General features: G+C 35.9%; 1 protein-coding gene across 1 annotated transcript in view; it reads left to right on the top strand.

Annotated features, from left to right (window-relative positions):
* LOC136025490 (eukaryotic translation initiation factor 4 gamma 3-like) overlaps nt 1-27,478 on the top strand; it is a 34,659-nt gene that overhangs the window by 6,890 nt on the left and 291 nt on the right. Inside the window, exons 2-7 of the mRNA XM_065701521.1 lie at nt 272-568; nt 15,098-15,237; nt 19,636-19,805; nt 21,907-22,165; nt 24,470-24,631; nt 26,505-26,788. Of these exons, the coding sequence (XP_065557593.1) occupies nt 15,235-15,237; nt 19,636-19,805; nt 21,907-22,165; nt 24,470-24,631; nt 26,505-26,788 (878 nt within the window). The 5' untranslated portion in view covers nt 272-568; nt 15,098-15,234. The remainder of the gene's footprint in view (nt 1-271; nt 569-15,097; nt 15,238-19,635; nt 19,806-21,906; nt 22,166-24,469; nt 24,632-26,504; nt 26,789-27,478) is intronic.

The following is a 27,478-nucleotide window of genomic DNA, read 5'->3' as shown; positions in this document are numbered from 1 at the left end:
GGTTGTAATTTCTGGTCATTTTAAGTATCTGTTATTTTATGACTTTGTTTCTGCTTTTCCTAGGTTTTAGGTGCTTTATTTCCGTTCGGAAAATTGCCTTTCTGAAAAATACTTCTCATAGCAGTTTGAAAAGCAAACACTTGAAATAAATACATTATCGTTAATACTCCTTTTTTAGAATATCAGTTAGTATTGGCATGTTTCACTTGTTAATCAAAGGAATTAAAACAACTGTTCAATATTTTTACTTAATTTACACTCTCGATTTTAGCCTGATTCAGACCAAAGAATGTCTTTCCTACGAGTGGAAATCCCAGACTCAGAACAAACTATAGAATTACCACTCGAAGATGATGGCACCCTACTCTTAACCAACTCAAAAGTAAATTCCCAAATGCAAATGGACTGACATATGATTGTAGATTTAGAACCGAGAAATTTGCAAATGTATAAATTGTAAAATTAAGTGTTACGCTGAGAGAAGGAAAATTCTTGCCTCTACCAGAAGGATGGTTTGAATTCACGCCTCTACCCAACACTCATACCTATAAAATCTGATGTACCAAAGGTAGGGACCAGTTAAATCAGGTTTCAAATTCCATCTGTACAAAATTTTTATGGCACTTGGTATTAACCAAGTGACATAAAGCAATCGCAAATTCTGTCGGTCTGTCGGTCCCGGTTTTGCGACTTTAGGCACTTCCAGGTAAGCTAGGACGATGAAATTTGGCAGGCGTATCAGGAAACTACCCAGATTAAATTAGAAATAGTCGTTTTTCAGATTTGACCATCTGGGGGGAATGGGGAGCCCGTTAATTCAGAAAAAACGAAAAATTTAAGTATTTTCAATTTAAGAACAGTTGATCAGATCTTAATGAAAGCTGATGTTTGGAAGGATATTATGTCTCAAAGTTCTTATTTTAAATCTCGACCGGATCTGGTTACATTGGGGGGGAGTTGGGAGGGAGAAACCTAAAATCTTGGAAAATACTTAGAGTGGAGGGATCGGGATGAAACTTGATGGCAAAATAAATACGAGTCTTAGATACATGATTGACATAACTGGAACAGATCTGCTCTCTTTGGGGTAGTTGGGGGGGGGGGGGTTAATTCTGAAATATTAGATAAATAAAGTATTTTTAACTTACGAACGGGTGATCGGATCTCAATGAAATTTGATATTGAGAAGGATATCGTGTCTCAGAGCGCTTATTTTAAATCCCGACTGGATCTGGCAACATTGGGGGGGGCAGTTGGAAGGGGGAAACCTAAAACTTTGAATACACTTTGAGTGGAGGGATCGGGATGAAACTTGGTGGGAAAAATAAGCATAAGTCCTAGATAGATGATTGCCATAACCGAAACAGATCCAACCTCTTTGGGGTAGTTGGAGGGGGGGGGGGGTAATTCTGAAAAATTAGAAAAAATGAGGTATTTTTAACTTACAAACGGGTGATCGGATCCCAATGAAATTTGATATTTAGAAGGATATCGTGTCTCAAAGCTCTTATTTTAAATCCCGACTTGATTTGGTGATATTGGGGGGAGTTTGGGGTGGGGGAACCTAAAATCATAGAAAACGCTTAGATTGGAGGGATCGAGATAAAACGTGGTGGGAAAAATAAGCAGAAGTCTTAGATACGTGATTTACATAATTGGAAAGGATTGGGTAATTGGAAAGGATAACCCCCCCCCCTCTATTGGGGGGGGGTTAATTCTGAAAAATAAGAAAAAATGGCGTATTTTTAACTTACGAAGGAGTGATCAGATCTTCATGAAACTTCATATTTAGAAGGACCTCGTAACTCAGACCTCTTATTTTAAAGCTCAACTGGATCAAGCGTAATTGGGGGGGGGGGGGCAGTTGGGGGGACCGGATATCTTAGAAAATACTTAAATCGGTGTGATCAGGATGAAACTGGATAGGAGGAATAGACTCCTGTCTAAGATACGTGACTGACATAACCGAACCGGATCTGCTCTCTTTGGTGGAGTTGGGGGGGAGTAATTTTGAAAATTGAGGTATTTGTAAGTTACGAAAGGGTGACTAGATCTTAATTAAATTCGATATTTAGAAGGATCTTGTGCTTTAAAGCTCCAATTTCAAATTCCGACCAGATCCTTTGACATTGGGGGGAGTTGGAGGGGAAAACCGAAATTCTTGGAAAACGTGAAAATGGGGTATTTTGATCTTACGAATAGGTGATCGGATCTTAATTAAATTTGATATTTAGAAGGAATTTATGTCTCAGAGCTCTTGATTCAAATCCCAACCAGATCTTCTGATATTGGGGGGAGTTAGAGGGGGAAATCTTAGAATACACTTGGAGCGGAGGAATCGGGATGAAGTTTGGTGGATAGAATAAGCAAATGTCCTTCATAAGTGATTCACAGAACCGTACTGGATTCACTCTCTTTGGGGGAGTTGGGGGGAGGGGTTCAGTGATTTGGCGAGTTTGGTGCTTCTGGACATGCTAGGACGAAGAAAATTGGCAGGCGTGTCAAGGAGCTGCACAATTTGACTTGATAAAGTCATTTTCCCAGATTCGACCATCTGGGGGGCTAAAGGGAGAGGAAAAATTAGAAAAAAATTGGTATTTCTAACTTACGAGTGGGTGATCGGATCTGAATGAATTTTGATATTTGGAAGGACATCGTGACTCACAGCTCTTATTTAAAATCCTGACCGGCATTAAGCCTCTTATTTTCCTTTTTAATTCAATCTATGGATTCACAGAATTTTGTTAGAGCTCATACAATATGATCTCTTGGCTCTTAGCTCTTCATGCCTCATCACAAGTGCCATATGAGCTTTTAGCTCTTGTCTAACTATGAAATATTAATATTTCGGCTGTGATTATTAAAAGTGTGAAAAACGTCATTTTTGTAAATTTTCAGGAGAGTACAAAAAAATGCAAAAGTTTGTTCATGTTGTTTGTCTCTTTTTATCTTCAAATTTTGTCCATGTCCAAAATTGATATGTATCTTTTTGTAGCTTTATAGCAGTATGATATAGGACAATTCTGAATGCACCGTTTGATACCTCGTTTTCAATTTATCCATGACACTTACATGACATATTTTCGGCCAAAATGACATATGTTGCCTTTCTAATTATTATAGTCGAATTTGTATTACATATTATTTTTCCTTGAATATTTTCTAAAATATATTGTAGCGTGGAATTACAATATATTAAATACTATAGCATATAATATATAGGCTACATATATTTAGAAGTTATTTATTTATTTATGCCCAAACACAAAAAATTTTATTGAACATTAATATTGTGAATTGAAATATATTATAGCGCGACGTTTTCCTTAAAATGTTCTTATGTGATGGGAAGTAGAAGAATTACTAGTGTAGTCTCACCCATCAAAAGACACGAACCTGAGAAAATTTGTCTTATTTCAGAAAATAGAAGGGAATCCCTTTAAATGTAGTTTAATCTAAACTAAAATCACACCATCAGATTCAGTGCATCAGAGAACCCAACTGTAGAAGTTTCAAGCTCCTATCTACAAAAATATGAAATTTTGGGTTTTATGCCAGAAGATAGATCACGGCTGCGTGTTTTTTTTTCCAGGAGTGATCGTATCGACCCTGTGGTCCCAAGAGGGACCACAGGGTGTGAATGTCTCAAGAGGGCTCATTATAGCGAAAATTAAAAGTTCTAGTGCCCTTTTTAAGTGACCAAGAATTTTTTTCCAAAAGTCACCAGATCCAAACTCTGAGATAGCGTTTTTGCTCAAAATAATCGAAAACCAAACAACTATGTCTTTGGGGACGATTTACTCTCCCACAGTCCCCATGGGAGGGGCTGCAATTTACAAACTTTGACCAGTGTTTACATACAGTAATGGTTATTAGGAAGTGCATGGAGGCTTTTAAGGGATTTTTTTTGTTGGGAGGAGGGGTTGAGGGGAGGAGGCTACTTGGGGAGTATCTATGCATAGATGAATTTGTCTCGGGGGAAGAGAATTCCCATGAAGGGGGTGCAGGATTTTCTAGCATTATTAAAAAAAAACAGTGAAAATTATGGAAAACTTATTTCAAGTGAAAGTAAGGAGAAGCATTAAGACTTTAAACGAGCAAAAATTATTATGCATATGAGTGGTTCACTTCCTCCTAATACTTCGCTCTTTATGCTAAATATTTTTAGTAATTTCAAGTATTTTTTCTACGGCGTTTTTCTAATGTTTGTAAAAAATCAAATATTCTAGTTGACTTTTTAAGTAACCAAAAAACTGAAGGGCAACTAGGCTTCCTCTTCCACTCTTTTTTTCTCAAAATCGTCCGATCAAAGCTATGAGAAGGCCATATAGCAAAAAAAAATGATATACAAATTTTGGTTTAATTATTCATGTGCGGAGAACCAAAATCAAAACATGCATTAATTCAGAAACGTTCAGAAATTAAGTAGCTAATTAAGTAAAAAAAACTTTTTTTTAAATGAAAGTAAGGAGCGACATTTAAACTTAATACGAAGAGAAATTACACCGTTTATGAAAGGGGCTATTTCCTCCTCAACGCCCCGCTCTTTACGCTAAAGTTTTTTTACTGTTTAAGAAAGTAGAGTTAAGAGAAAGAGTCATACTTTAGCGTAAATAGCGTGACGTTGAGAAGGGAACAGCCCCTTTCATACACGGATTAATTTCTGTTCGTTTTAAGTTTTAATGTCGCTTCTTAATTTCAGTTAAAAAAAAGTTTTTTTTACTTAATTAGCTACAAGAAAGTATTTTTTTTCTCCAAAATTTAGAAATTGGACGAAAGATACACTAAAAGGCACTAATTGCCCTTGTCTCAAAGACCAATTATATCTATATTATATATATATTTTAGTGTATATAAAGTGTTTTATTTTTTTGAAAGGTAGAGTTGTGAGAAAGAGTCAAACTTTAGCGTAAAGAGCGGGGCATTAAAGAGGGGACACCCTCTTTCATATAAAGAATAATTTCTGTTAGTTTTCAGTTTTAAAATCGCTTCTTACTTGCAGTTAAAAATACTTGTTTTTTACTTCATTTCCAAACCTTTTTGAAATAATGCATAATTTGATTTTGGCTCACGGCACATGAATAATTAAAACGAAATTTCTATAATTTTTTTTGAGCTAAATGACTTTCTCATAGTTTTGAACGGACGATTTTTATCAGAAAAAGGGGGGGTCTAGTTACCCTCCAAATTTGATCCGGGGACTTTGGGGAAAAATGAGCATGGGAGTGGGATTAGATGCCCCCAATTTTCTTAGTCACTTAAAAAGGAGGCTATAAATTTTGATTTTCGTTAAAATGAGCCCTCTTGCGACATTTTAGGAACACTGGGTCGATATGATCACCCCAGGAAAAAAAAACCAAACAAACAAATAAAAAAGCATCCATCATCTGTCGTCTGGCGAACAATACAAAATTCCACATTTTGGTAGATAGGCATGAGAAGGTGCAACAGCCAAAATACGTATTACAGGAATGATTGATAAGAATTGTGATTGTTATTATTTTCAGTATAAAAAAATCAGCCAGATTTGTAGCTAACAAGTTCGTACTTTTCATTAATTTGGTATATAGATAACCTTGGCTTTCATTCTATCTGTTCTCCTTATCTACCCCATTAACTATTTTAAAATCTCAGAGTCAGCCATCATGAGTTATGCAAGTCATCAAATCTGTACCCTGCAGTCAATTGGTTGGTCGGTTTGAATATATACTTCCTATTTGTCTGTACTCTGGTTCTAGTATCCCACCAGTGACTGGCGATTTGTTTTGGCAACCCTGAAACTGGCCACACCTTCTATTTTGTACAGGTTTGGAATTCAAAAAAAAAGGAAAAGACTCTCAAAACAGCTTGAGAAGCAGCCGTTGAGTACCGGCTCACGAAGTTGAGCTAAATTTCTTCACTGCCCTCGAATTTTTAAATGAAAAATGCTGAGTAATGGTGAATAAATTTTTATTCCAATTTAGCATCATCATTAACCTATTTTGCAGTTTTTCCGATACTACCACATGGATATTATGCATACTTCTAGGTTCTTGCGATTCATTCAGTTAAAAGAATTAAATCCTTTTTTCACAGCCTAAAATAATGTGAATGAAAGGAACAATAATTGTTCTATATACAAGTGGAGGGGGGTGCTTACCCATCTTACCCCACTCATAACCCTAAACATTCTTAGTGCTTTAAAATTCAATCTTAGAAAAGATGGTCGTTGTGTTTGAATAGTTCTTCTGAAAGAAATAAGACAAAATTCTGACTGGCGTATAGATGTAACTCACCTATTCGGATTCCAGAACAAACAAAAAAAGAATTTATGGCTAGCTGGATTTAAGTCCCATCCGGGGACTTTTTTTAATTGGGGCTTCTTCTCTTCTGAGCAAATGATGAATGTGGTGACGGTAGTTCGATCTATCTGGCACTAGACGAAGTAGTTGGGGGAGGTTATGAGCTGGGAAGTTGTCAGTCCATCTTTTACGAGGTCGGCCTCTAGGGTGCGTCGTTAACCCGTCCTTCGAATGTGATTTTTGGAAGCTGGTTTGCTAACATTCGCTGGATATGACTAAGCCAGCCGAGTAGCTAGCTTCTGACCCGATCCATGATGGTGCGGGGACAACGGAGTAGTTTTTGAAGGTCTTCATTTGAGACTTGGTCAATGTAGGTAATCCTTGCAATGCGTCTAAGGCATTTAATTTCAAATGCGAAGATTCTTCGCTCATCATCAGCCTTTGACGACCAAGTTTTGCTTGAGTATAAAGCAACTGGGATTATGAGAGAGTTGAAGAGCCCTTCTGACCCAAGTCTTGGTTTTCCAGATTGGCAAGAGGTTCATGAAGCTGGCGCCTGCCAGGCCAAGTTTGCGTTTGATTGATTTTGAGCAACTGTTATCGGAAGTTAGGAGGCTCCCTAGGTAGACGAAGGAGTCAACATTTTCTACTGGCTCTCCTTTTATTGTTGGCTGCACATTTCATGAAGCAGGGTCTCCAGAAACCTGCATAGCCCTGGTTTTGGCTGTGTTAACGACCATCCCAAAGGCCTCGGTTGCCGACACTAGTTCGTCGGTGTCAGCTTTGAGTAGATGCTCTTGAATGTTGAATTTTTCGATGTCATCTGCGTGTGCTAATTTATCGATAAGCATTCCTCCAATTTCTGCACCGTCAACAGTCTGGGTAAATGATAGCACTGCGTTAAGGAATAGGTTAAAGAGGTGGGGTGACAAGAGGCAACCTTGAAGAACGCCCGCCGATGTCAGAAACACCTCTGTCAATCCCTCGGGCGTGTTAACTTAGCTAACGAAACGTGAATACATGTCTTTTATTAGGATTACTATGTTTTCAGGGACTCAATAGTGTAGCAGGATGTGCCATAATCCATATCGCCATATCAAGTCAAAGGCCTGCTTGAAATCAATGAAGAGTAGTAGCAGCTCTTTCACAAACTCCATATACTCCCCCATCATTTGCCGAGTGGAGAAAATCTGGTCTATGGTAGAGCTGTCTTTTTGAAAACCTGCTTGGTATTTCTCTAAGATATGGTTTGTCAGAGATTTCAGACGGTCAAGGAGTATTTTTGTAAGGATCTTCACCGGCTGGCTAGTTAAACTTATTGGTCTGTAGTTGTTACTGCCGCCCTTTTCCACTTTTTTGAAAATAGGGACAATGGTGGCTTTCGCCCAAGCTCTGGGGAAGTGGCCCGTTTCCCAGCAACTTGTTATGAATTTGTGATAGATATCGACCACTTCTTCTGGGCCTGCTTTAAATAGTTTTGACTGAATACCATCCAGGCCTGGGCTTTATTAATTTTTAGAGATTTTATTGTTGAGAGTACTTCATCTCTTAGTGGAGGGGGGCTTGGGTCTACTAGGTACTGCTATAGTGGGAAAGATAGTAAGATGTTCAAGTGGGACGTTATTGTGGGGTTCAGTTTTCCATTGAAGTGATCCTTCCATCGTTTTCGTCTTCCATCGGAGTCCGTGATTGGGAGCCAGTGTTTATCTAACTGTGTAGGAGCGGCCAAGGACTTCTTTTTTGACAGTTCACGGACTTTCTTGTACATGAAGTGACTATTACCTTTTTGAATGGCTTCTTCACACTGAAGACGTTTGTCATTGACGTAGTGTCGTAGAGCTTGCCGGAATTTCTTTTTTACTAGGCGCTTCCGCCTCTTGTACTGGTCCTTGCTTTGTCGATCTACCTTGTTAGCATAGGCGCCCTTCTGCACACATATACCAATAACTTCGGATAGGTTTTTTATCTGATGGGGTTTTATCCGAATGGGTCTGAATTCCCAGGATTTCACTAGCAGTTTCTCTGATGATGGATGTACTTTCGTCGATCAATCGGTCATTTTCTTCTTCTGTTGGAGCTTCTATTGGTTGGATTCTTGACAACTTGTTTGAGAGTGCTATTCTATACCTGTTCCTTGTTTCTATGTTTTTAGCAGGTCGACACGATATCTTGGAAGGCTTTCCTTAGGCTGTTTGGGCTACCGAATTCGCAAACGGAGCTCAGACATGACTAGAACGTGGTCAGAGTCGAAGTCGCCACCGGCTATGGAGACTGTGTTCAGTACTAATGATTTCCGTCGCTTGCCGACAAGTATTTAATCAATCATGTTTTCAGTGCGGCCGTCAGGGGATCTCCAAGTGACTTTTCTTCGTTCTATATGACTGAATATGGTGTTCGTTATGATAAGTTCGTTATCCCGACAAAAGTCGATGATGGCAGAGCCACCCCTGTGGCTCTGCCGCCCATGCCTGACCTTGACCATAACGTCTTCAAGTCCATCATTTGAGTGTCCGACGATGGCATTGAAGTCCTCAATTACGAACAGAACATCTTTCTTGGAAGCCATGTCAACGGTGTCTTGGGGTTGGCTGTAGAATTCTTCGGCTTCTTGGTCACTTATGGACGTGTTCGGAGCGTAAACTTGGATTATGGTCATGTTGGCAATAAATTCTTTCAGACTAATGGTGATTATACGTCCAGAGACAAGATGGACGGTAAGAACAGACTGTTTGGCTAGCTTGGAGAGTAGGAAACCAACACATTGGCGAGAACTCCATCACTTCTTCCAGACATAATGAACGTGATTTCGTTTATTCTTTCTATTCCTGAGGAGGGAAGATGAGTCCCAGATAGTCCAACGATGTCTCAGTGGTAAAGGTTCATCTCGCTTAGGACTATTTCTCTTTTCTCTGGTTTGGCTAATGTGCGTACGTTTAGGGTTCCTAGTGAGAGATATGTTTTTGGGGATACACGACGTCCTCTCCGACTGGAGAGTCGTCAAATCGGATAAATCATCGTCGGCTGCCCCGGACGCGGTAACAAAATTATTTTCATTATCATCATTATCAACATTACCTTCATTATCATCATTATTATTCTCGCAATTTGCAAATCTTGGTCTCATACCGTCGGTTACCCCAGACGTGGTACACACTCCTCTCTATCCTTAGCAGAAGCCATTTCCCATAAAGCTGGATCGTCTGACCTTCACAGTTGTCCCTCTAGGAAGGAAAGGGATCCTCACGTTCGGTGGTTTGCGACGCTGAGCAATTTTTCCCCATGACTGGCATCGGAGAGGCCCCCTACTAAGAAAAGACTCATTACGACTCAGAAATTTATTTCATAGTACGACTCAGAACATAAAAAAAAAAGTTGTTAAATAATTAAGTCGCGTATTAGGTTGTGCAGATTGTATTTTATAGCTATCTTTAAGTTATTTGTTTCAAAATTTACGCCAAACAGAAAACTATTTTCTTCAATAACAGGGTTACTTGAATAAAATAACATATACCGAGTGATTGGCCTATATCGTGGATGTGACAACTTCTGTAAGGTGGAATAGGCAGCGTTTCTAAGGGGAACTATGATTAGAATCAGTTGGTTTATAAAGCTATAAGATAATATATCCTGGCTTAGAATACAGTACATAAGGGCTTGGAATTGAATTCCAATTTTAAAAGAAGTTGTTTAATTATTAATTCTTTTTCGTTATTTGTATACCGTATTGGCATTCTAGGTTGTGCAGATTGTATTTTATAGCTATATTTAAGTTGTTTTAAAAAATTTACACCAAACTGAAAACTATTATCTTCAATAACAGGGCTATTGAATTTTTCAGCGCCAACAATAAAAAGTGCGAGACAAGGACAAATTCTTGAAAATAGTATTTAGCAATCTTTGGGATTTTGTTGGTTGACGGACTTGTTAGTGGTGGTCTAGGTTTACGTTAATAAAGTAAATGTTGTTGGCATCTTCACCGTGGAAAGCAACTCGTAATAAAAAGCAAGATAGGATTTTCTTTCTTTGCACAGTCCTCTGTGTTTTTATAAAAGTTGTAAGTAGAACACAAGAGACGTACGTCATATCTTTACACATGGGAGAATACACTAAAAAGGACTCCAAATTATTTTTCAATGATATAACCGTATTGCTTACCGTTGTGATGTTTCGTCAGCTGTTTAAACATACTGCACAAATAACGTACAAAAGTAAAACGTACAAAAGTTGATAAAAACACATAAGTATAATAATAGATTTGGACTGGTCCAATATATTGGTGCAATACTTTCTACCTGCCCTTTTCCCAGTTTCCTTAATTTTTCGAGAAAAATTAACTTGAAATGTCCCTTAATCCAAATGTACAACTTAAAAACTAAAATTTGGAAACAAATAACTTAAAGATATCTATAAAATACAATCTGCACAACCTAGTAAGCCAAGACGGTATAAATATATATAAAATATGAATTAGTTATTAAAGAATTTAATTTTTTTAATTAAAATTCAATCCCAAGTCCTTGTGTACCAGATTCTAAGCCAGGATATAATATCTTATAGCTATTATAAACCAGTTAGTCTCCCTCATTCGGGGAAGGGTTTAATCTGGGGAAATTTAGAAAGTGGGGTCCTTAAAATTTATTGTTCGTGTGAGAAGTTTTATTTTGGTAAAACTCACAAACAATTTTTTAAGAAAGAATATTTAGAATCGCAAAAAAAAAGAAAAAAAACTTACAAGTAAGCAATCATCTTGATAAATATTTTCTTTCATCCTGAACATTTTGTACAATTTGATGATGCTACGGCTATTTCCAATGATAGAGGTTTTTCTTAGTGGCCAAGGGAGGCTATAGAAACTATATAAGAACTAATTACATAAATAGAGATACGGGAAATTCAAATATTGACCCAATTTATGATAACCTTTTTAAAAACGAACCAATAGTCAATAAAGGGATTAAAATTTTACATAATAACAGGGGGACAAGATTTCTTACTAGACCAACAAGAATTACCTCAAGAATAGCTTATAAAAGGATTATTTAGCAACAGAGTAATTAAATTCATTTCAATTCTTACACATTATACTTAGTTGGTTTTGGTGCTCTCAGCGAGGTAATTCTAATAACTTCTGTTCCCTACGTGGATCGGTTACGACAATTATATTTTATTAATATTTGTGCTGATTTTATTTGTTTTTAGTTCAATTTAGTTTCATTTTTTTCATTTTTGTTTCTTTTGTGCTGAAGACGCCTAGTTTATACATATGAGAAACATAAGCATTGTTTTAGTCTTTAATCTCTTCACTCTGCTGGACGCAGTCTTGTCTGCTGTCTTTTCATTTATATCTCTTTGTTTTTGTTTGTCATGGCTGGCCAGCTCGGCTTAAGAACTTTCATGGTAAAGAACAAACAGTGTGGATAACTTAAGCATTGTGATTTTATAGAATTTTGATTCTATACAATTAACTATGGTAAAAAAGAAAGTGTATAAGTAGCTTATAGTCGTAGAATTAAGCAATGTGACTCTCTTCAATTTTGATTCTACGCAATTAACTATTGTAAGTAAGAAAGAGTGTAAGTAACATATAGTCATAGAAAGAAGCATTGTGATTATAAATCGTTTTGATTTTATACAACTAACTATTGTAACAAACAAAGAGTATGGGCAGCCTGTAGACTAGAAATAAGCATCGTTATTCTGTTCAATTTTTATTCTATGCAAAGAACCATTGTAAAGAAGAAAGAGTGTGGGTGACATGTAGTCGTAAAAAAAGTATTGTGATTCTTGTCAATTTTGATTGTATACAATTAACTGATTGTATCCACTCAGCCAGGACAGCTATAATAGCCACCCTGGCTGAGTGGTTGGTGCGCTGGTGTTGGAATTCTTTGTCCAAGGGTCATGGGTTCAATTGGTCCAGTTTTGGCCAGTTATTTAGTTTGGGACGGGGGTCAGTGACGTGACTCTGTAAGCTCAGCCAGATTCAACCCAGCTCTCAATGGGCACCTGGAACAATCTGGTGAAGGTAAGCAGGAAGGGTGTGTGAAAGCACAGGATGGTTGACCCCCAGCCCCCCATTGCACTTCCTGGCTTAAGGGACATGAACGGAGATCAGCACAGCCGGTTTGGACCATAAAGGTTTAGTACCGTCATACTTACTTACTATACAATTAACTATTGTAATGAAGAAAAAGTGTCAGTAACATATAGTCGAAGAAATGAGCATTGTGATTCTATATAATTAACTATATTAAAAAAAATTGCATGGGTAGCTTGTATTCGTAGAGATAAGCATCATAATTCTGTCCAATTTTGATTCTATACAATTAACTATTGTAAAGATAAAAGAGCGTGAGTAACATATAGTCGTAGAAATAAGCATTGTGATTCTATATAATTAACTATGGTAAAAAAAACAAAGTCTATGGGTTTGTTCATAGTCATAGAAATAAGCATCGTTATTCCGTTCAATTTTGATTGTATACAATTAACTATTGCAATGAAGAAAGAATGTGGGTAACATATAGTCGAAGAAATAAGCATTGTGATTCTATATAATTAACTATATTAAAAAACAAATTGTATGGGTAGCTTTTAATTCGTAGAGATAAGCATCAGAATTCTGTCCAATTTTGACTCTATACAATTAACTATTGTAAAGATGAAAGAGTGTGAGTAACATATAGTCATAGAAATAAGCATTATGATCCGATATAATTAACTATGGTAAAAAAAACAAAGTGTACGGGTTGCTTGTAGTCGTAGAAATAAGCATCGTTATTCTGTTCAATTTTGATTGTAGACAATTAACTATTGCAATGAAAAAAAGAGTAAAAATCAAGTAAAAAAAGTAAAAAATCAAAAATCAGTCAGTTTGTTTCTCATCCCATCTCACACATAACTAACCTCTCTCTTTCTTCTGGTATTTTCCTTCATTTATTTAAAGTTGGTACTGTTGTACCTTTGCATGAAAAAGGTAATTCATCTCTAATTTCAAATTACAGACCAATTTTTCTTCTTCCCGTAATCTCAAAGGTTGTTGAAAAAGTAGAGTATCGTCGACTCTTTTCATTTGTATTTAGTACTAATTCGACTGTTGGAAATTCTTTCATCACTAACCATCAGTATAGTTTTCGTCCCTCATTCTCTACCTTGCACGCACTTTCTGATGCAACTGAGTTTGTGCGTGTTAATCTGGACAAGGGCTTGTGTGTTTTGGGTCTGTTTCTCAATTTTTCAAAGGCCTTTGATATGGTTGACCACAATGTTCTTCTGTCTAAACTATCTTTATTTGGAGTACATGGAGTCCCACTAAAATGGTTTAGGTTCTACCTCTCAGAGAGATCTCAGTATGTTTTGGTTAACCGTACTTGTTCCTCTACTTTACCTGTATTGAAAGGTGTCCCACAAAGCTCTGTGCTTGGACCACTTTCGTGTCTAATTTACATTAATGATATTGTTGATGGTCTTCATCCCCATCTTCACCCTGTTCTTTTTGCTGATGGCAGTAACTTTTTCATTGCTGCAGTGGACCTGCCATCTGCCACTTCTATAGCTCAAGGTCTTATTCATAAAGTAAAGGATTGGTGCTGGTCAATTGGTATGGCATATAACAGCCGAAAGAGTGCCTATGTCAACTTCAGGACCCCTAACCGTATGCGAGACGTACAGGAGGCAATCACCCTGACTTTTGGGAACGATATTATACCACAAGCTGCTATGGTGAAATTTCCTGGTGTGTATCTTGACTGTTTTCTTTCTTTTAAACCGCATATAACTTACACCCGTTCCTTAATCTTCCACCAGTCTTCAATGTTGCACCGGATTAACTCATTTCTTCCACCTGATATTATGGTTTTTCTTTATTATGCTTTTATTTATCCTTACCTTTTTTTTGCTGCTCAGCCTGGGGTAATACTAATAAATCTCTTCTCCGCTCACTTCAGAGAGCCCAAAATAGGGCAATGGAGGCTACTTTTCTTCTCCCTCGGCTTTACCCTTCCTCTGATCTTTATAATGATACTGGAATAGCTCCGCTGGATCATATTATAGGTAAAAGTACTCTTTATTTTGCAAATTCTGCTTTTCTAGGTACTCTCCCACCGCCCCTACAGCAGTTTTTCTCACGGACAGGCTCAGGCAGGTACTTTTCTTCTTTATGTAATTCTTCTCGACGATTTATTTTACCAAAACGATCTTCTACAGCGGCCCAGAGGTTTCCAGTATATCAATCAATTCTATTTTGGATCTCCTTCCCATCGGATGTCCTCTTTTTCTTTCTGCAAAGGCATTATTTCGTCGGGTCTTTCCAATTCAATAATTTTTTCTCTCTTTATTAATCCTTTCCTAATTTGTATGTCTCTTCTCTTCTTTTAAAATCATTTTCAGCTATATGTTAAATCTCCTTTTAAATCTTCTATCTGTTAAATATCCTATCTATTCAATGTTCTTCTCTTGTGTCAGTGTTGTTTTTTCTTGTATATATTTTATAATAGTGTTTTATTCTTGTTCTCTGTGGTCCATTACAAACAAAGCTTCTTGGGCCTAGTAACCACTTTACTTTTGTAATAGTTTTTTCTTTTAGTATCAATAAATTGATTGATTGATTGAAGTAGAAAATAAATAATTTGAAATAAACCAGTAAAATAATTTAAATTGTAAAATAGAAAATTTAGTTAGATATAAAGTGAACAAAGATATTAAAGTTAGGCTTAAGATCTAAGGATACGATTAATTTAATCTTAATCTGCCCCTTTAATTCTTTTTTTTATATCTCGAATTAATGTTTAATAATTATTCTTTTTTTCAATTTAAAGGGACGGCGGAGCCTGATTTATTTCAATTTCTTTACGACGGAGGATTGCAATCGTACTATGGGAAGAAAGGCTTGCTTAATGGCCAAGATCACCTTACCAAGAGAAGACCAAGGTCTTCTTACCACCCTCTTCAAAGAATGGTAAGCTTTTGCTTTTATTTTTCTTCACTTGTGTCTGTCTTGAATCAAACAATAATCTGTCTTGGGTCATTCTTAAACTGAGTGCATTTAAATAACTTATATTTAAGACTAGTGTAGGCATTACGACTAAAACCATAAATTCATAATTTGGATTCCTAAATCTAGGACTGTTGTGTTCTTTTCTAATTGTGTTGCGAAAGCAACACTTTGGTTTTGTCCGTTTTTTTCCCTATTCCGCCGATCTCAGCTAATTCCAGGAACTGGTAAGGGTCTAACCTGTGCGGTTCTTACGGAAAGTGTGGACCTCAGGCCAGATTTATGAATTTGACATTACATTTTGGAAAGCTCCGCAGAACTCTTGCCTAGGGCTAAAAAGGATGGTTTTTGCTTCTCCTTTGATTCTATACAATTTTGATTCCGCTTTCGAGTAGAACGCTCCGTTGTAGCAGGCAAGCAGGCAGGCACCACTTTCAAATTGAAGATGGACTAAAATCTATAAATGTTAAATATATGAGGCAGTTACCCGGCCCCACAGCCAATATATCTTCTTTGATTGATAAATAGAAAATTTACAGAAGCCAAAATGTGGCATTTTCCCACGGGTTTGGAAGTGCTGCCATCTATTGTTTCTACCTATTTCAGTTCGTGATTTTAGCTGAGTTTATCATTCGGTTTTTTGGACTTGGAATTGCGGTAGCGAAATGGTATTAGATGTGCCTAACAAACTTTAAAAGTTCTCTCAATGCTAAAGAAATTGGAATTTATCTTTTGCTCATTTCTAAGTGGTGACGTTAGAAAGTTGGCCTACGGCAAAAAAAATCAAGTTTTGAACTAAGACAGAAAAATTTTTTTTGACAGCAATCGATAGCTCTTGATGAGCAGATCAAAGTATATGACATCCATTTTTTGGTACAAAAATTCCTTCATGAGTTGTACCAGTTTGAAAGTTTCAAGGGGTTGACAACTTCAGTAGTATAGTACACACTGAAACGAAATCTTGGCCGATACATATTGTGAGACATATAGAGGAATTGTAAGCAACAGTTGGCTGTTAGGTAATAATCACATTCGGCAATGAGGGGTTAGCAACTTTTTCTAGTGTGTGTATCTATTATTTGTTTCCAGTGTATTTGATGGTAAAACCAATTTGGTTTCTGTGGTAAGACATGTAGGGGACTTGCAAGTAATAATTGGCTGTTGGGCTAAAATCATCTTCAGCAATGAAGGGTTTGCAACTTTTGCTAGTTGGTGTACCCATTTATTTGTTTGCGGTGAACTTGATGTCTATCACGGGAGAGGGACTTGTAAGTAGGAGTCTATTCCCTTTGGGCTAAAAATTTGTGAAGAGTGGTGCACATTGTAATTGATCTCTTTGAATCTGTCTACGATTGAAAAGGATAAAGTTCGACTGGCTGCAAAGTCAATTTAGTCCCTTCTTTTGATATTATTTTTTAGTTGTTGTTTTTTCACCGCTGAGGAATAGCTTGTGGTCATGTGATAACTGATTGCGTTTTGTTTGAACATACCGTTGTAAAAACTTCGATAAGCTGACAACTTCATCATTTAATCGATAGTGAAGAAGCAAGCACAAACGGGATTATAAAACAATGAGATAGTTTCGTAATAATTAATATAATGTTATCTATGGTATTTTGATCCTGAAAAGTTAGGGATAGCTTTATAATACCAACTAGATTATTTAAGATAATGTTCCGAGTTGTCAACTGTCACGATTGAAAAGGATAAGGTTCCACTGGCTGCAAAGTAAATTTAGTCCCTTCTTTCAATATTATTTTGTTTTCATTTTTTTCAACGCTGAGGAATAGCCGTTGATCATATGATTACTGATCAATAGCGAAGAAACAAAACCAAAGTGTTGCTCTTGCAACACTTTAATTGGCGAATTTGGACAAAGGTTGCCGCAATACTTCACGTTGCCCGGGAAACGTAGTTCTAATTCAAAAATGTACAAAATTTGTTCGGCAAAATGTTAAAATATAATTCAGACAAAGACGGGAAAATAGAGCCAAATAGTAATTCAAGCTTAAAATGAAAAGAAATCATTATCAATAACTAAATGAAACCTAAAAATTAATAAAATAGAAACTTTAAAATAGAAAATTATAGAATAAATAAAATAGAGGTAAATAAATAGAAAATTATAATTACAGCCGAGTCCATCCTAAAATGAATAGAAATTAGCACAAACAGAATTAGAACAGAGCAGCATTATGGCTTCACCAAAATTTTTGTAAATATTATATTTCAGATACGCTCTTTTTACAAGCTAGATGCACCTAATGTGTAGGTTTGCTTCATCATCAACCCCCCCCCCATCCACCACCCTATTCCATGAAAATGTCACCTTAATATCGTTAATCTTTTTGCATACCCAGGATCAGACACTTGGTTGTACTCTTCCCCAATAGTAAGGTAGCTAGTTAGTTCAATAGCTAGAGCTTCGAAAAGACCTGATAGTGCTTAAAAATGGCACTAGGACTTTCGATTTACAGTCGAATAAAACCCCCTTCGAAGGGTCAATAACATTCTTTATACGAAGTGTTCTAAAAAGAAATGATACATTGAAGCAATATTGCTAATTTCTAAGGAAGTACAATTACGCTGCCTAGGTCAAGAGGCTGCCAAAATTTAACTGAATAAATTTTTTCTCTTCAATAATTATCTGTCCTCCCAAAAATGAATTCCTGTGTATGAGATTAGCTTAGAAAAGATATTCAGTCTATTCATTTGAGAAATCACCTTTTAAACTATGTTTTCTTTGAACAGTTCACTATTAAAGCAGATTGCATATTTTGGGATGAAATTAAGGGAATACCTTTCATGTCTAATAGTGCGTTGTAATTGGGTGTTGCTGTGAATTATATCTTTTTGGATGGTTCTCAAAGGATCTCGATGCATCCATGGCTGTTTTGTTCAAGTTTTCTTAGGGTGTCAGTACTTACTGAGAGGATGTGAGTACTTACTGTCAGTTCCTTTGAAAAATCCACTCTTTATTAAAGCAGATTGCATGTTTTGAAAAAAAATTTTGAATATCTTTCATGTCTAAAAGTGTGTTGTATTTGGGTGTTGCTGTGAATTACATCCTCTTGGATGGTTCTTAAAGGATCTTGATACATTCAGAGCTGTTTTCTTCAAGGTTGAACAATGTGTCAGTACTTACTGAAAAGAAAAGTGGCTGAGAAAGCTTGCCTCTCACACTGGACATCTTCTGTTGTATTATGGTCTTCCATTTGTATTCAGGTAAGGTACGTATGCTCCGCAGGTATTGAGGTGGTGTACTTGCAGGTATTGCAAGTAGTCACTTGCCCTCCGAACAATTTCAGCTCTTAAATAGTGCACTAGGACTTCAAATTCCAATAAAATTGAGCCCCCTCCGAAGTATATGACCAACCAATCCATAAAGTCCTAATTTGCCCCAAGCCATAACTTGCAACCCTTCTCCCTGAGTTTGAGGAGGGGGGGGTTAACCCTGGAAGCATTATTGTATGATATTTAAGCCATTTTGAATGACACGTTAATCTGAAAAATTTGATCGGATGTATTTGGGGAAAGGAGGGTAAAGGGGGAGGGCCTACTTGCCTTCCGGTCACTTTTGACTCTTTCAAAAGGAACTCGAACTTTCAAGTTTGCAATAAAATAAGCCTCTTCCACAGCTTATAAGACCATTCCTTTTATAAAAAAAACTGAAATGCCACGGGGAATAACTTGCGATCCTCACCACCAGGCTAGTTGCCCACCGATCACTTTTGACTCTGGAAAAGGGCGTTAGAACTTCTGATTTCTCGTTGAATTAGCCCCCTCCAAAAGACATGATCTCCGAAGTTACGATTTCCCTTTTCATAAGAGTCTGATTTGCTGATAATGGGCAAGTACAATAACTTTAGTTCTTGCCCTGAGGGCTGGGGGGTGACATTCTCAAAGAGACTATTTCAAATATGCTGAACAAAATGCTTATTTCAAAATTTTGATAGGTTATGTTTAGGGAAATGAAGGGCGGGAGGGCAAACACTTGACTCTTAAAAAGAGCACTAGAAATTATAATTTCCGAAGTTTCTTTCGAAATTTCTACGACAGCTTCTACAAGAAGTATCTAGATCAGAAGAAAACATGTATTTTACCAAATTTCTTCTACTTAGCTTGTGATATTGTGGTGCCTGTGTTTTTATTGTGATAACGAATAGGCTGCATATGAAACTTGAGTGAAATTTATAATTTGTTTTTCTTCTTCTTGAAGATGATTAGTTTTTCTCCTCTTCATTGCTAAATAAGTTCAGTGATAGTCATTCCAACCAAAATAATTGTAGAATGGTCCATTATATTTTTTCCTGAGATTCTTGCCGTATTATTCTACTGCAAAATTGGTGCTTCTCTTTTTAGACCAGAGAGCCAGGAGAAATGAAACTGGGGCCAACAAAAGCCTGGAGTAAAGGGGCTAGCCTGACTCCAATGGCAGTACAAACAGGTGGTGGAAGATACTCAGCACTATTAAATGATGAAGGTTCTTTTTTATCCCGTCCAAGTGCAACTAATATTAGACTCGGACCACCGTAAGCTCATTACTCTATTCCTAGTAAGGACTTCTCTCCGGGCTTTAACACATAAAATGAAATAATTAATTCTTAGTAAGAGGGTCACAAATTTCTTAAAAAGTTAGTTCTATGTAATAAAGATATAAAGACTAGGCTAAACATATGGATTTCAGTTAAGAAGTTTTGGGCCGTGATGTGAGGCAGTGGCATTGCCGAGCTAATGACAGGTAGAATCAAGGGTGACAATTAAAATAATTAATTAAATTTCAAAGTAATGGGTGGAAATTCACAATAATTATTCAATAGTCTTTCCAGTGCGATTGCTGCTAAATGCAGCTTGGACAGTAACTAGACAAAGCTTTGGGTATTGAGTATATCAATCAGGTGAACAAACCAAGTTTCAACTTTCTTATTTATGCAATTGTTTATTTTTCGCTTTCGGTTAGACCCAACACACTAGCGTTGACCAGTAGACATGAAATACGTGATAAAGTACTGGTAGTTCTAATTACACTCTTGAAATAAATAGGACCCTACAAATTTTTTACGTTTCATGCATTGATAATTCTTACGTTGCTATCTGTTTTAACTTGTTTCTTATTTTTGCTTTTTTTTAAGCATATCCCTTTATTAGACTCAACTACGCTACCTTGAATTGTTTTCTAGTTAGCACTATAACCTGTTCTATAAAGTCTTCGTTTAATTCTTAGTGTGATTGTCACAAATTTCTTAAACAGTTTGTTCCATGTAATAAAGATATAAAGCCTAGGCTAAATATATGAATTCCAGTTAAGAATTGTTGGGCCGTGATGTTAGGCAGTAACATTGCTGAGCTAATGACAGGTAGAATCTAGGATGACAATCAAAATAATTAATTAAATTTCAAAGTAATCGGTGGAATTTCACCATAATTATTAAATAGTCTTTTCAGTGTGATTACTGCTAAGTGTAGCTTGGACAGTAACTAGACTTCGGGTATTCGAAAAGCTTCAGGTATTGACTTTATGGGTATCGTGTGAACAAACCAAGTTTGAACTTTCTTATTTATGCAATTGCTTATTCTTTGCTTTTGGTTAGACCCAACGCACTAACGTTGACCTGTAGACACAGAGTACGTGATAAAGTACTTACAGCTCTTATTACACTCCTGAAATAAATAGGCCCCTAAAATTTTTTTACGTTTCATGCATTGATAATTCTTATATTGCTATCTGTTTTAACTTGCATTTTATTTTTGCTCCTTTGTTATGCCATATCCCTTTATTAGACTCACCTACGCTACATTTAATTGTTTTCTTGTTAACACTGTAACCTGTTCTTTAAAACCAAAATTTGACTTCAGTAAGGTTCACTCGTCTTACTGGATGTTGTAAACTTTCTTTTCAGACTTAAAGCCGCGAATTTGGTCCATAAGGACTCATGATACATTTAATTTTTTGAGATATCTTACCCAAGCTGCGGACTTGTTTGAAAAAAAAAACAAATAAAAGCCCAACTCTAAAAAGTTCTATTCCGTTACCTGTTTCCCATAGAAGGTAGACGGGTATTATCTCGTCTGAATTGTAAACATAAAATATTCTTCAATATGTAAAACTAAATCGAAAAGTGAATCCGCGACCCCTTCATCTACCTCCATCTCCACCAACTTCTATAGTGAAAGATAGGCTGATTTTAAACTGTTTGAACGATGACCGTGCATAAGTTATCAATCTGTCGGGTTAGAGTACTGCCTTGGAGCTCTAGCTCCTCAAACACCGAAACTCACACCGAAAGAATATGTTGAAAGATTTTTTAAAATAAGTAATAGCATGTAAATCATTCTTTTTAATATATAGTCCCTACACAAAATTGCAATATTAAACAATCACTGTTTGTTTAAAAATTATTTTTGGTTCCTTTTGATAAATTTCTATGAAAAACATTTCACATTATGTCAGTAGTCGATTGGTTAGACATCAAAAAAGCAATTGACTTTGTCCAGTCTCCTAAAAAGGTGGAATTTTTCACACTATAAGCATGGATGGTGAACACGCTATATTTGTAATAAGAGAATTTAAAATCATTGAAATCATTCTGGAAGCGTTGCACTGTGCATTTTGTAATCAGTGGTTTATTCCAGTCGTCCATTTGGCTACAGAGTTGTTCCAACCAAACTCCAAAAGACTGTTCAAGCAACTCGTATCTTTACACAGTCTTGGAGAAAGAAGGCTTCCAGGAAAAGCTCACTATCGCAACAGGGTGCTGCAGATCCAACAACTGAACACGTACCTTTCCAAGCTAAATCAGATATAAAAGGCAAGCCCGATCGTACCGAAGACGAAATTCAGAGGAAAACAGATGGCATTATGAACGAATTCTTGAGTAGTGGTGATCTCCAGGTAAAGTTGTTTAGAAAAGTTTGAATTTTCCTCGTGGATGGTTTGTATTCAGCTGTTCCTGAAAAGTTTTTTCAAATTTTCATCCTGGAGTCTACCAACATCATAAGTTTCCGGAGGTAGTTACCCTTACGAAATTCCAGCTTTAAATTGACCTTAGACACTAATAGACGGTGATCTTTACTATTAACACCAATAACAGCACTCCTATTAACCCTAGTATCTTGTATTGATCCTGCTAGTCTTCGGTTTACAATAACATAATCAATGAGTTTTGCTGTCTTACCATCACGTGAATACCATGTCAACTTATTGGCCATTTTATGACCAAAATCCGTGTTGGTTACAACTAGGTTGTTATACCGACAAAGTTACAAAAGTGAATAGCCATTATTGTTTTCTTTTCCTACAACAAATTTAGCTAGGCTAGGATACACACCTATCCCAATTTCTACTAACCGGGGCGTTAAAATCTCCAAGCAAAAACGCCATATTTCAACCTCGTACCCTGTCTATTTGCTGATGTAACTGTTCGTAAAATTCATCTGAGTAGCTAGTATCTCCATCAACTGGTTCCAATAGGGCATATACTACTGTAACTGATACCTTGAACTTCTTAGTCATAAAATGAGCAATTAGTATTATATTATTAGTATCTTCCCAGCCTAAACAAGACTTGGCAGCTTCTTATGCATCATGAGCCCTACTCCCCGTCTATGTGCCCCATCCTTTCTGCCTGAGTGAACAAATTTTATGTCACCTATTTTTATGCTCACCAACCACGATCGACATGCTACTAAGTCGTTTGATAAAGTTGGAGGGGATGAGTCACTTTTTAAAGCTTAGGTAAATTGAAATAGTTGCGGGTAAAATTTTCCTCTTTTGTAAAATGTGCATTTGTTAAAGAGCAGAAACTATATCTTTTATTTGAATACTCTCAGGTAATCTGTGAAGGTTTTACTAGTTTTTTACCCCTAAAAAGTAGAATCAATCTTTTTTAGTTAATGGTTTGAAGCTGGGAAGAGGTGGGTATAAAATTTGGTGGATTAGCTTGAGGGTAGACGGATTGAAGGATTGGTGTGGAATGAGCATTGAAAGGCTCAAAATTGGCAACTGGTATGGACGACGGGACCTTAGACTCAGGTTAATAGAAAGGTTGACACACCAAAGGGGAAGAACTAAAGCAAAGAAATAAAGGGTTAACTTTTCGTTTTTTTATAGAAATATGAAATGAAATAAGGATCGACAGTGAGAGCAGATAAATGACGTCTTTGAGATCTCAGCTAAAGTTTTCATTTGATGACAAGGAGGTACAAAGAAATAGTCAAACAAGTAGAATAAACTGGTGATTTTCCTTTCAGGGGCTTGGGTGGCAGAAGAATTATTAGAGATATGATAACTACTATGGACATCCGAGAATTATTAAAACTTTGATTAGTTAGAATCTCGGAAAAGGGCAAGAAATTTAAATGCCTTTTTTTGAAAGGAAATGTTAATTTAACTCTACGGTTAAAAGATGTGTGACAACAAGCATTATTGATCGAATAAAAAGCAGACGGATGCGAAATTGCAAATGAAAGCAAATGGTTCCTAACAACTAAAGCAAAAGGCATGGAAAAAATGACAGCAAGATAAATGAAAGTGTTGCAAGACCAAGTCTAGTGTTAAAGAGAAATCAATGTCACTACGTCATGTGAAACTTTTCAAGATGAAGAATTAATTTGACAAATCAAACTAATCTTGTAATCCAAACAGTTTCAACAAAAGGCACGGCAAAAATGTCTGAGGCTATAATGAACTAAAATGCAGCAAAACAAAATGTACGGTTAAAAGACAATCGAAACCGAGCATTACAGCAATTCCTATACAAAGACGACTCACAACGAGTAAAAATCACAACGAATCGAAAAAGGCTCAATTTTGTAACAAAATAATCAAGCGGCATTAGAAAACTATGAAAAATGTAGGGAAAAAGTTTTCAAGGAAAAAAGTTTCAAGCGGTTAGAAGATGAGTTACAACAAGAACCACATATGTACAAAACTTCCGTGTGCTGAGAACTACAAACCAGGCAGAGTTTACTGCTCTGGTTATTTATACTCGTGTATATGGATGTACGTATATACGTTGGGTACAAATATATTCTGTGACACCATTCTACAGTTTTTTTTGGGTAGAGGTGGTTTGTTTGAACCAAAATCAGAGAAAATGCAAATAATCCTAAAAAAACTCAATCCTTGGTTGACCTGTTTATAACAGAAAGACAAGAAGAGAGAGACAAATTTCACACTAATTAGCTTTATTTACAGAATGTTGAAATTGCTATTGTCAGGCAACTGAAAAGGCTTATCTGCGAAAGTCCTAAAGTAACGACAGTTTCAAGTTTTATGCAATGGCTCTTTCTCAATAATTTCAAAAAAATCGATGCCGAAGTAAAACTTTATGTTCTGGTCCACGTCCTGTATGTCAAGGTATGTGTTTTTCAAGTTGTGGAATTTGAAAAAAAACTTACGTTCTTGAAGTGTTCATGGCTTAGGTTTTGAAAACTGAAACTTAAGGTTGTTAGAAAGAACAATAAATTGGAATTCGTTAATATTCTTTATTGTAAAGTCTTTTGTTTTCAAAAATTAACGTAATAAATCTGAAAGTTTGAATAAACAGTGATTCTTGAAACACAGAGGATTTACTTTTAATACTTTAGCAACTTAAGCTTATTAAAAGGAAGAAAATGTTTTTTTAATGTTATTAAAATTGTGATAAGAGCTTTAAAATTTTGAAAAAAAGTGTTAAAGGCTAAGTAACAAAATATGAAAATTTAAGGGATTAGAAGAAAGAAAATTTTAAGTTTGTTAATTTTCAAGTTTGTTAAATGAATCACTAATGCTTCCTCACAAAATAAATATTCATTCACATTCTAAGTTTTATAAACTTTTTCCCTTTGGTTTGTATCTTTACCTGTAACCCTATCATGGTTTATTTCATTCTCAAAAGGTTTTTTCCATTCTTCTTACTCTTTCCCTCTCATTAATCGTGGCCCCATTCCAATGTTTAACTAAGACAAACTCAGATTGATCATTTCCTCTAAATTTACTTATATGCCTCTACGATATTTTACAATCGCGCCATCTGGCTGCATCTTCTAGATCTACCGTAATTCTATCCATGACCTCGACTTCACACATTAATTCACATTCTTATGCTTTCTTTTTTTTCTAAATTCCTCTTATTTTCATACTAAATATTTTCATATAAACTTATATGATTTTTTATTTTCATGTAAACTTATTTCATATTATTTTCACTCAGATAATGCTTTTACAGGTCCCTCTTCCTTTCTGATAAACATAAGGCATCTTCACGAACATTCCTAGCTGCGTTCCTACCTTTCTTCCTTAAAATACCATCAGCGACTTCATAAACTATTTTGCGAAAATTATCATATCCATCTTCCAAATTGTCAAATTTTAAACTTTCCCGTTTAGCATTCAACTGTTCCTGAAAATGTTCTTTCAATGTCTCATTCTTGAATCTTCCAACGTCATAACATCCCGGTAGCTAGTTACGAAAAGGAATTTTCAGCTCTAAATTATCCTTAAAAGCTACTATTTGGTGATCTGTTCTTTCAACATTACTAACAGCACTTTTGTAACCCTTGTGCCTTGCATCGATCCTGCCAGTCGCAGGCTTACAGCAACATTATGAAAATGGTTAGCTGTCTTGTAAAAATTTTAACACTATGTTATCATATGTACTAGTTCATGAGCAAAAACTTTGTTTGCTATAACTAGATTATTATACCTGCAAAATTGCAGTTGTTTATATCCATTACAGTCATCTTTTTCTGCACGAAATCTACCTAGGCTTGGATACCATCTATCCCTATGTCTATTGGTCTGGGCATTAAAATCTCTTAATAAAAATACCATATTTTTTAACTGAAACCCTATTTATTTGATTCTGCAGCTGTACATGAAATTTATCTGAGTCATTATTGTCTCCATTAGTAAGTTCTATAGGGTATATAATATTATGACTATTCTCTTGCACTTTTAGTCATAAAATGAGTGACTAGCATTTTATTATTAATACTTTCCCAACCTTAACATCACTTGCCAGTTTCCTTATTCATCATGATTCGGACTCCCTTCCTATATACCTAATCCCCTGCCAGAGTTGGCAAATTTTAAATTCACCTTATTTAATGTTTCTTAATCCTGGAATTTGAGTTTTTGAATTTCCTAATAATTCCAGTTCAAAGGCTGTAATTTCCTTGGAATTTTTAAAAACATATTTGTTTCTTATCGCTTTTTATGTTGAAGTATTTTTATATCATTTTATACTCAGGCTGTTGAAGAGCAAATATACACTCCCAAATATGCTGAAGTGTGTAAATTGATCTTTGAAACTGAAATACCCTCAGCAAGTGGAACAGGGATAATCAGATTCCGAAAGTTTCTTCTCGACAGGTTTCAGCAGACTTTTGAAAAACAGAAAAAGTTCGAAGAAGAGATTATTTCTAATCAGAAAGCCCAACTGGAAGCCGATACAGAAGAAAAGAAGAAAAAAATAGAAATGGAATTGGACAAGAGGAAAGGAATATCAAAACATATTATGTTGGGGAATATCAGGTAAATTTGTTTTCAGTTTTTTGACTGCGTGAATGTTTTAGTATATTCTTTTTTTTGCTCCAGTTTTGTCAAAGTGACAATTTGGCCAGAAAATTCAGTTATAGTTCGTTTTTGTTAATTTGTAAAGTAAATTGATACTAATAAAAATTGTACATCCTGTCCTTAATCCTAGAATATTCAATTCTTCTAAGATCCTAATAAGAAACTAAGTATCATAAGAATTAAAATATGTGAACCAACTTACTTCATTGTTGTACTTTCAATATTCGTTAAGGTCATGATGTAAGATTCAGCTCCTACGAAATGACATACATGCTAATGCAAAAGCTTTTGTTTTTAAAAGTTAAATTGGTCTTTTATTGGGGGAGCTTGGCAAGGGAGGGTTATATAAGAAAGAAAACAAAAACTAACCTTCAAGATTGTTCGATTTGTTTATTTATATATCATTTCCTTTTGAGCACGGAAAATGGCTCGATGAAGTGTTTGCTGAAATATCTGCTTTTTTTCCTCTGTTTGGTTTTCTCTTTATTTGGTATCTTATTTGTTTGTATATTTTTGATTTTCTTTCTTTATAAGCCTTTTCCTTTTTATAATCAGGATTTCCCTTTTCTTGTTTTATTTTCCTTAGTCTTCATTTCTTAATCAGCTAGTTTAAAAAAAAAGACCTCGGTAGACGAATTCTTCCAAGTT

The sequence above is a fragment of the Artemia franciscana genome, chromosome 3 (assembly GCF_032884065.1).
Source record: "Artemia franciscana chromosome 3, ASM3288406v1, whole genome shotgun sequence".
Lineage (NCBI taxonomy): Eukaryota > Metazoa > Arthropoda > Branchiopoda > Anostraca > Artemiidae > Artemia > Artemia franciscana.
The sequence above is the reverse complement of the archived record's forward strand: the minus strand, read 5'-3'. Positions and strand labels throughout refer to the sequence as shown.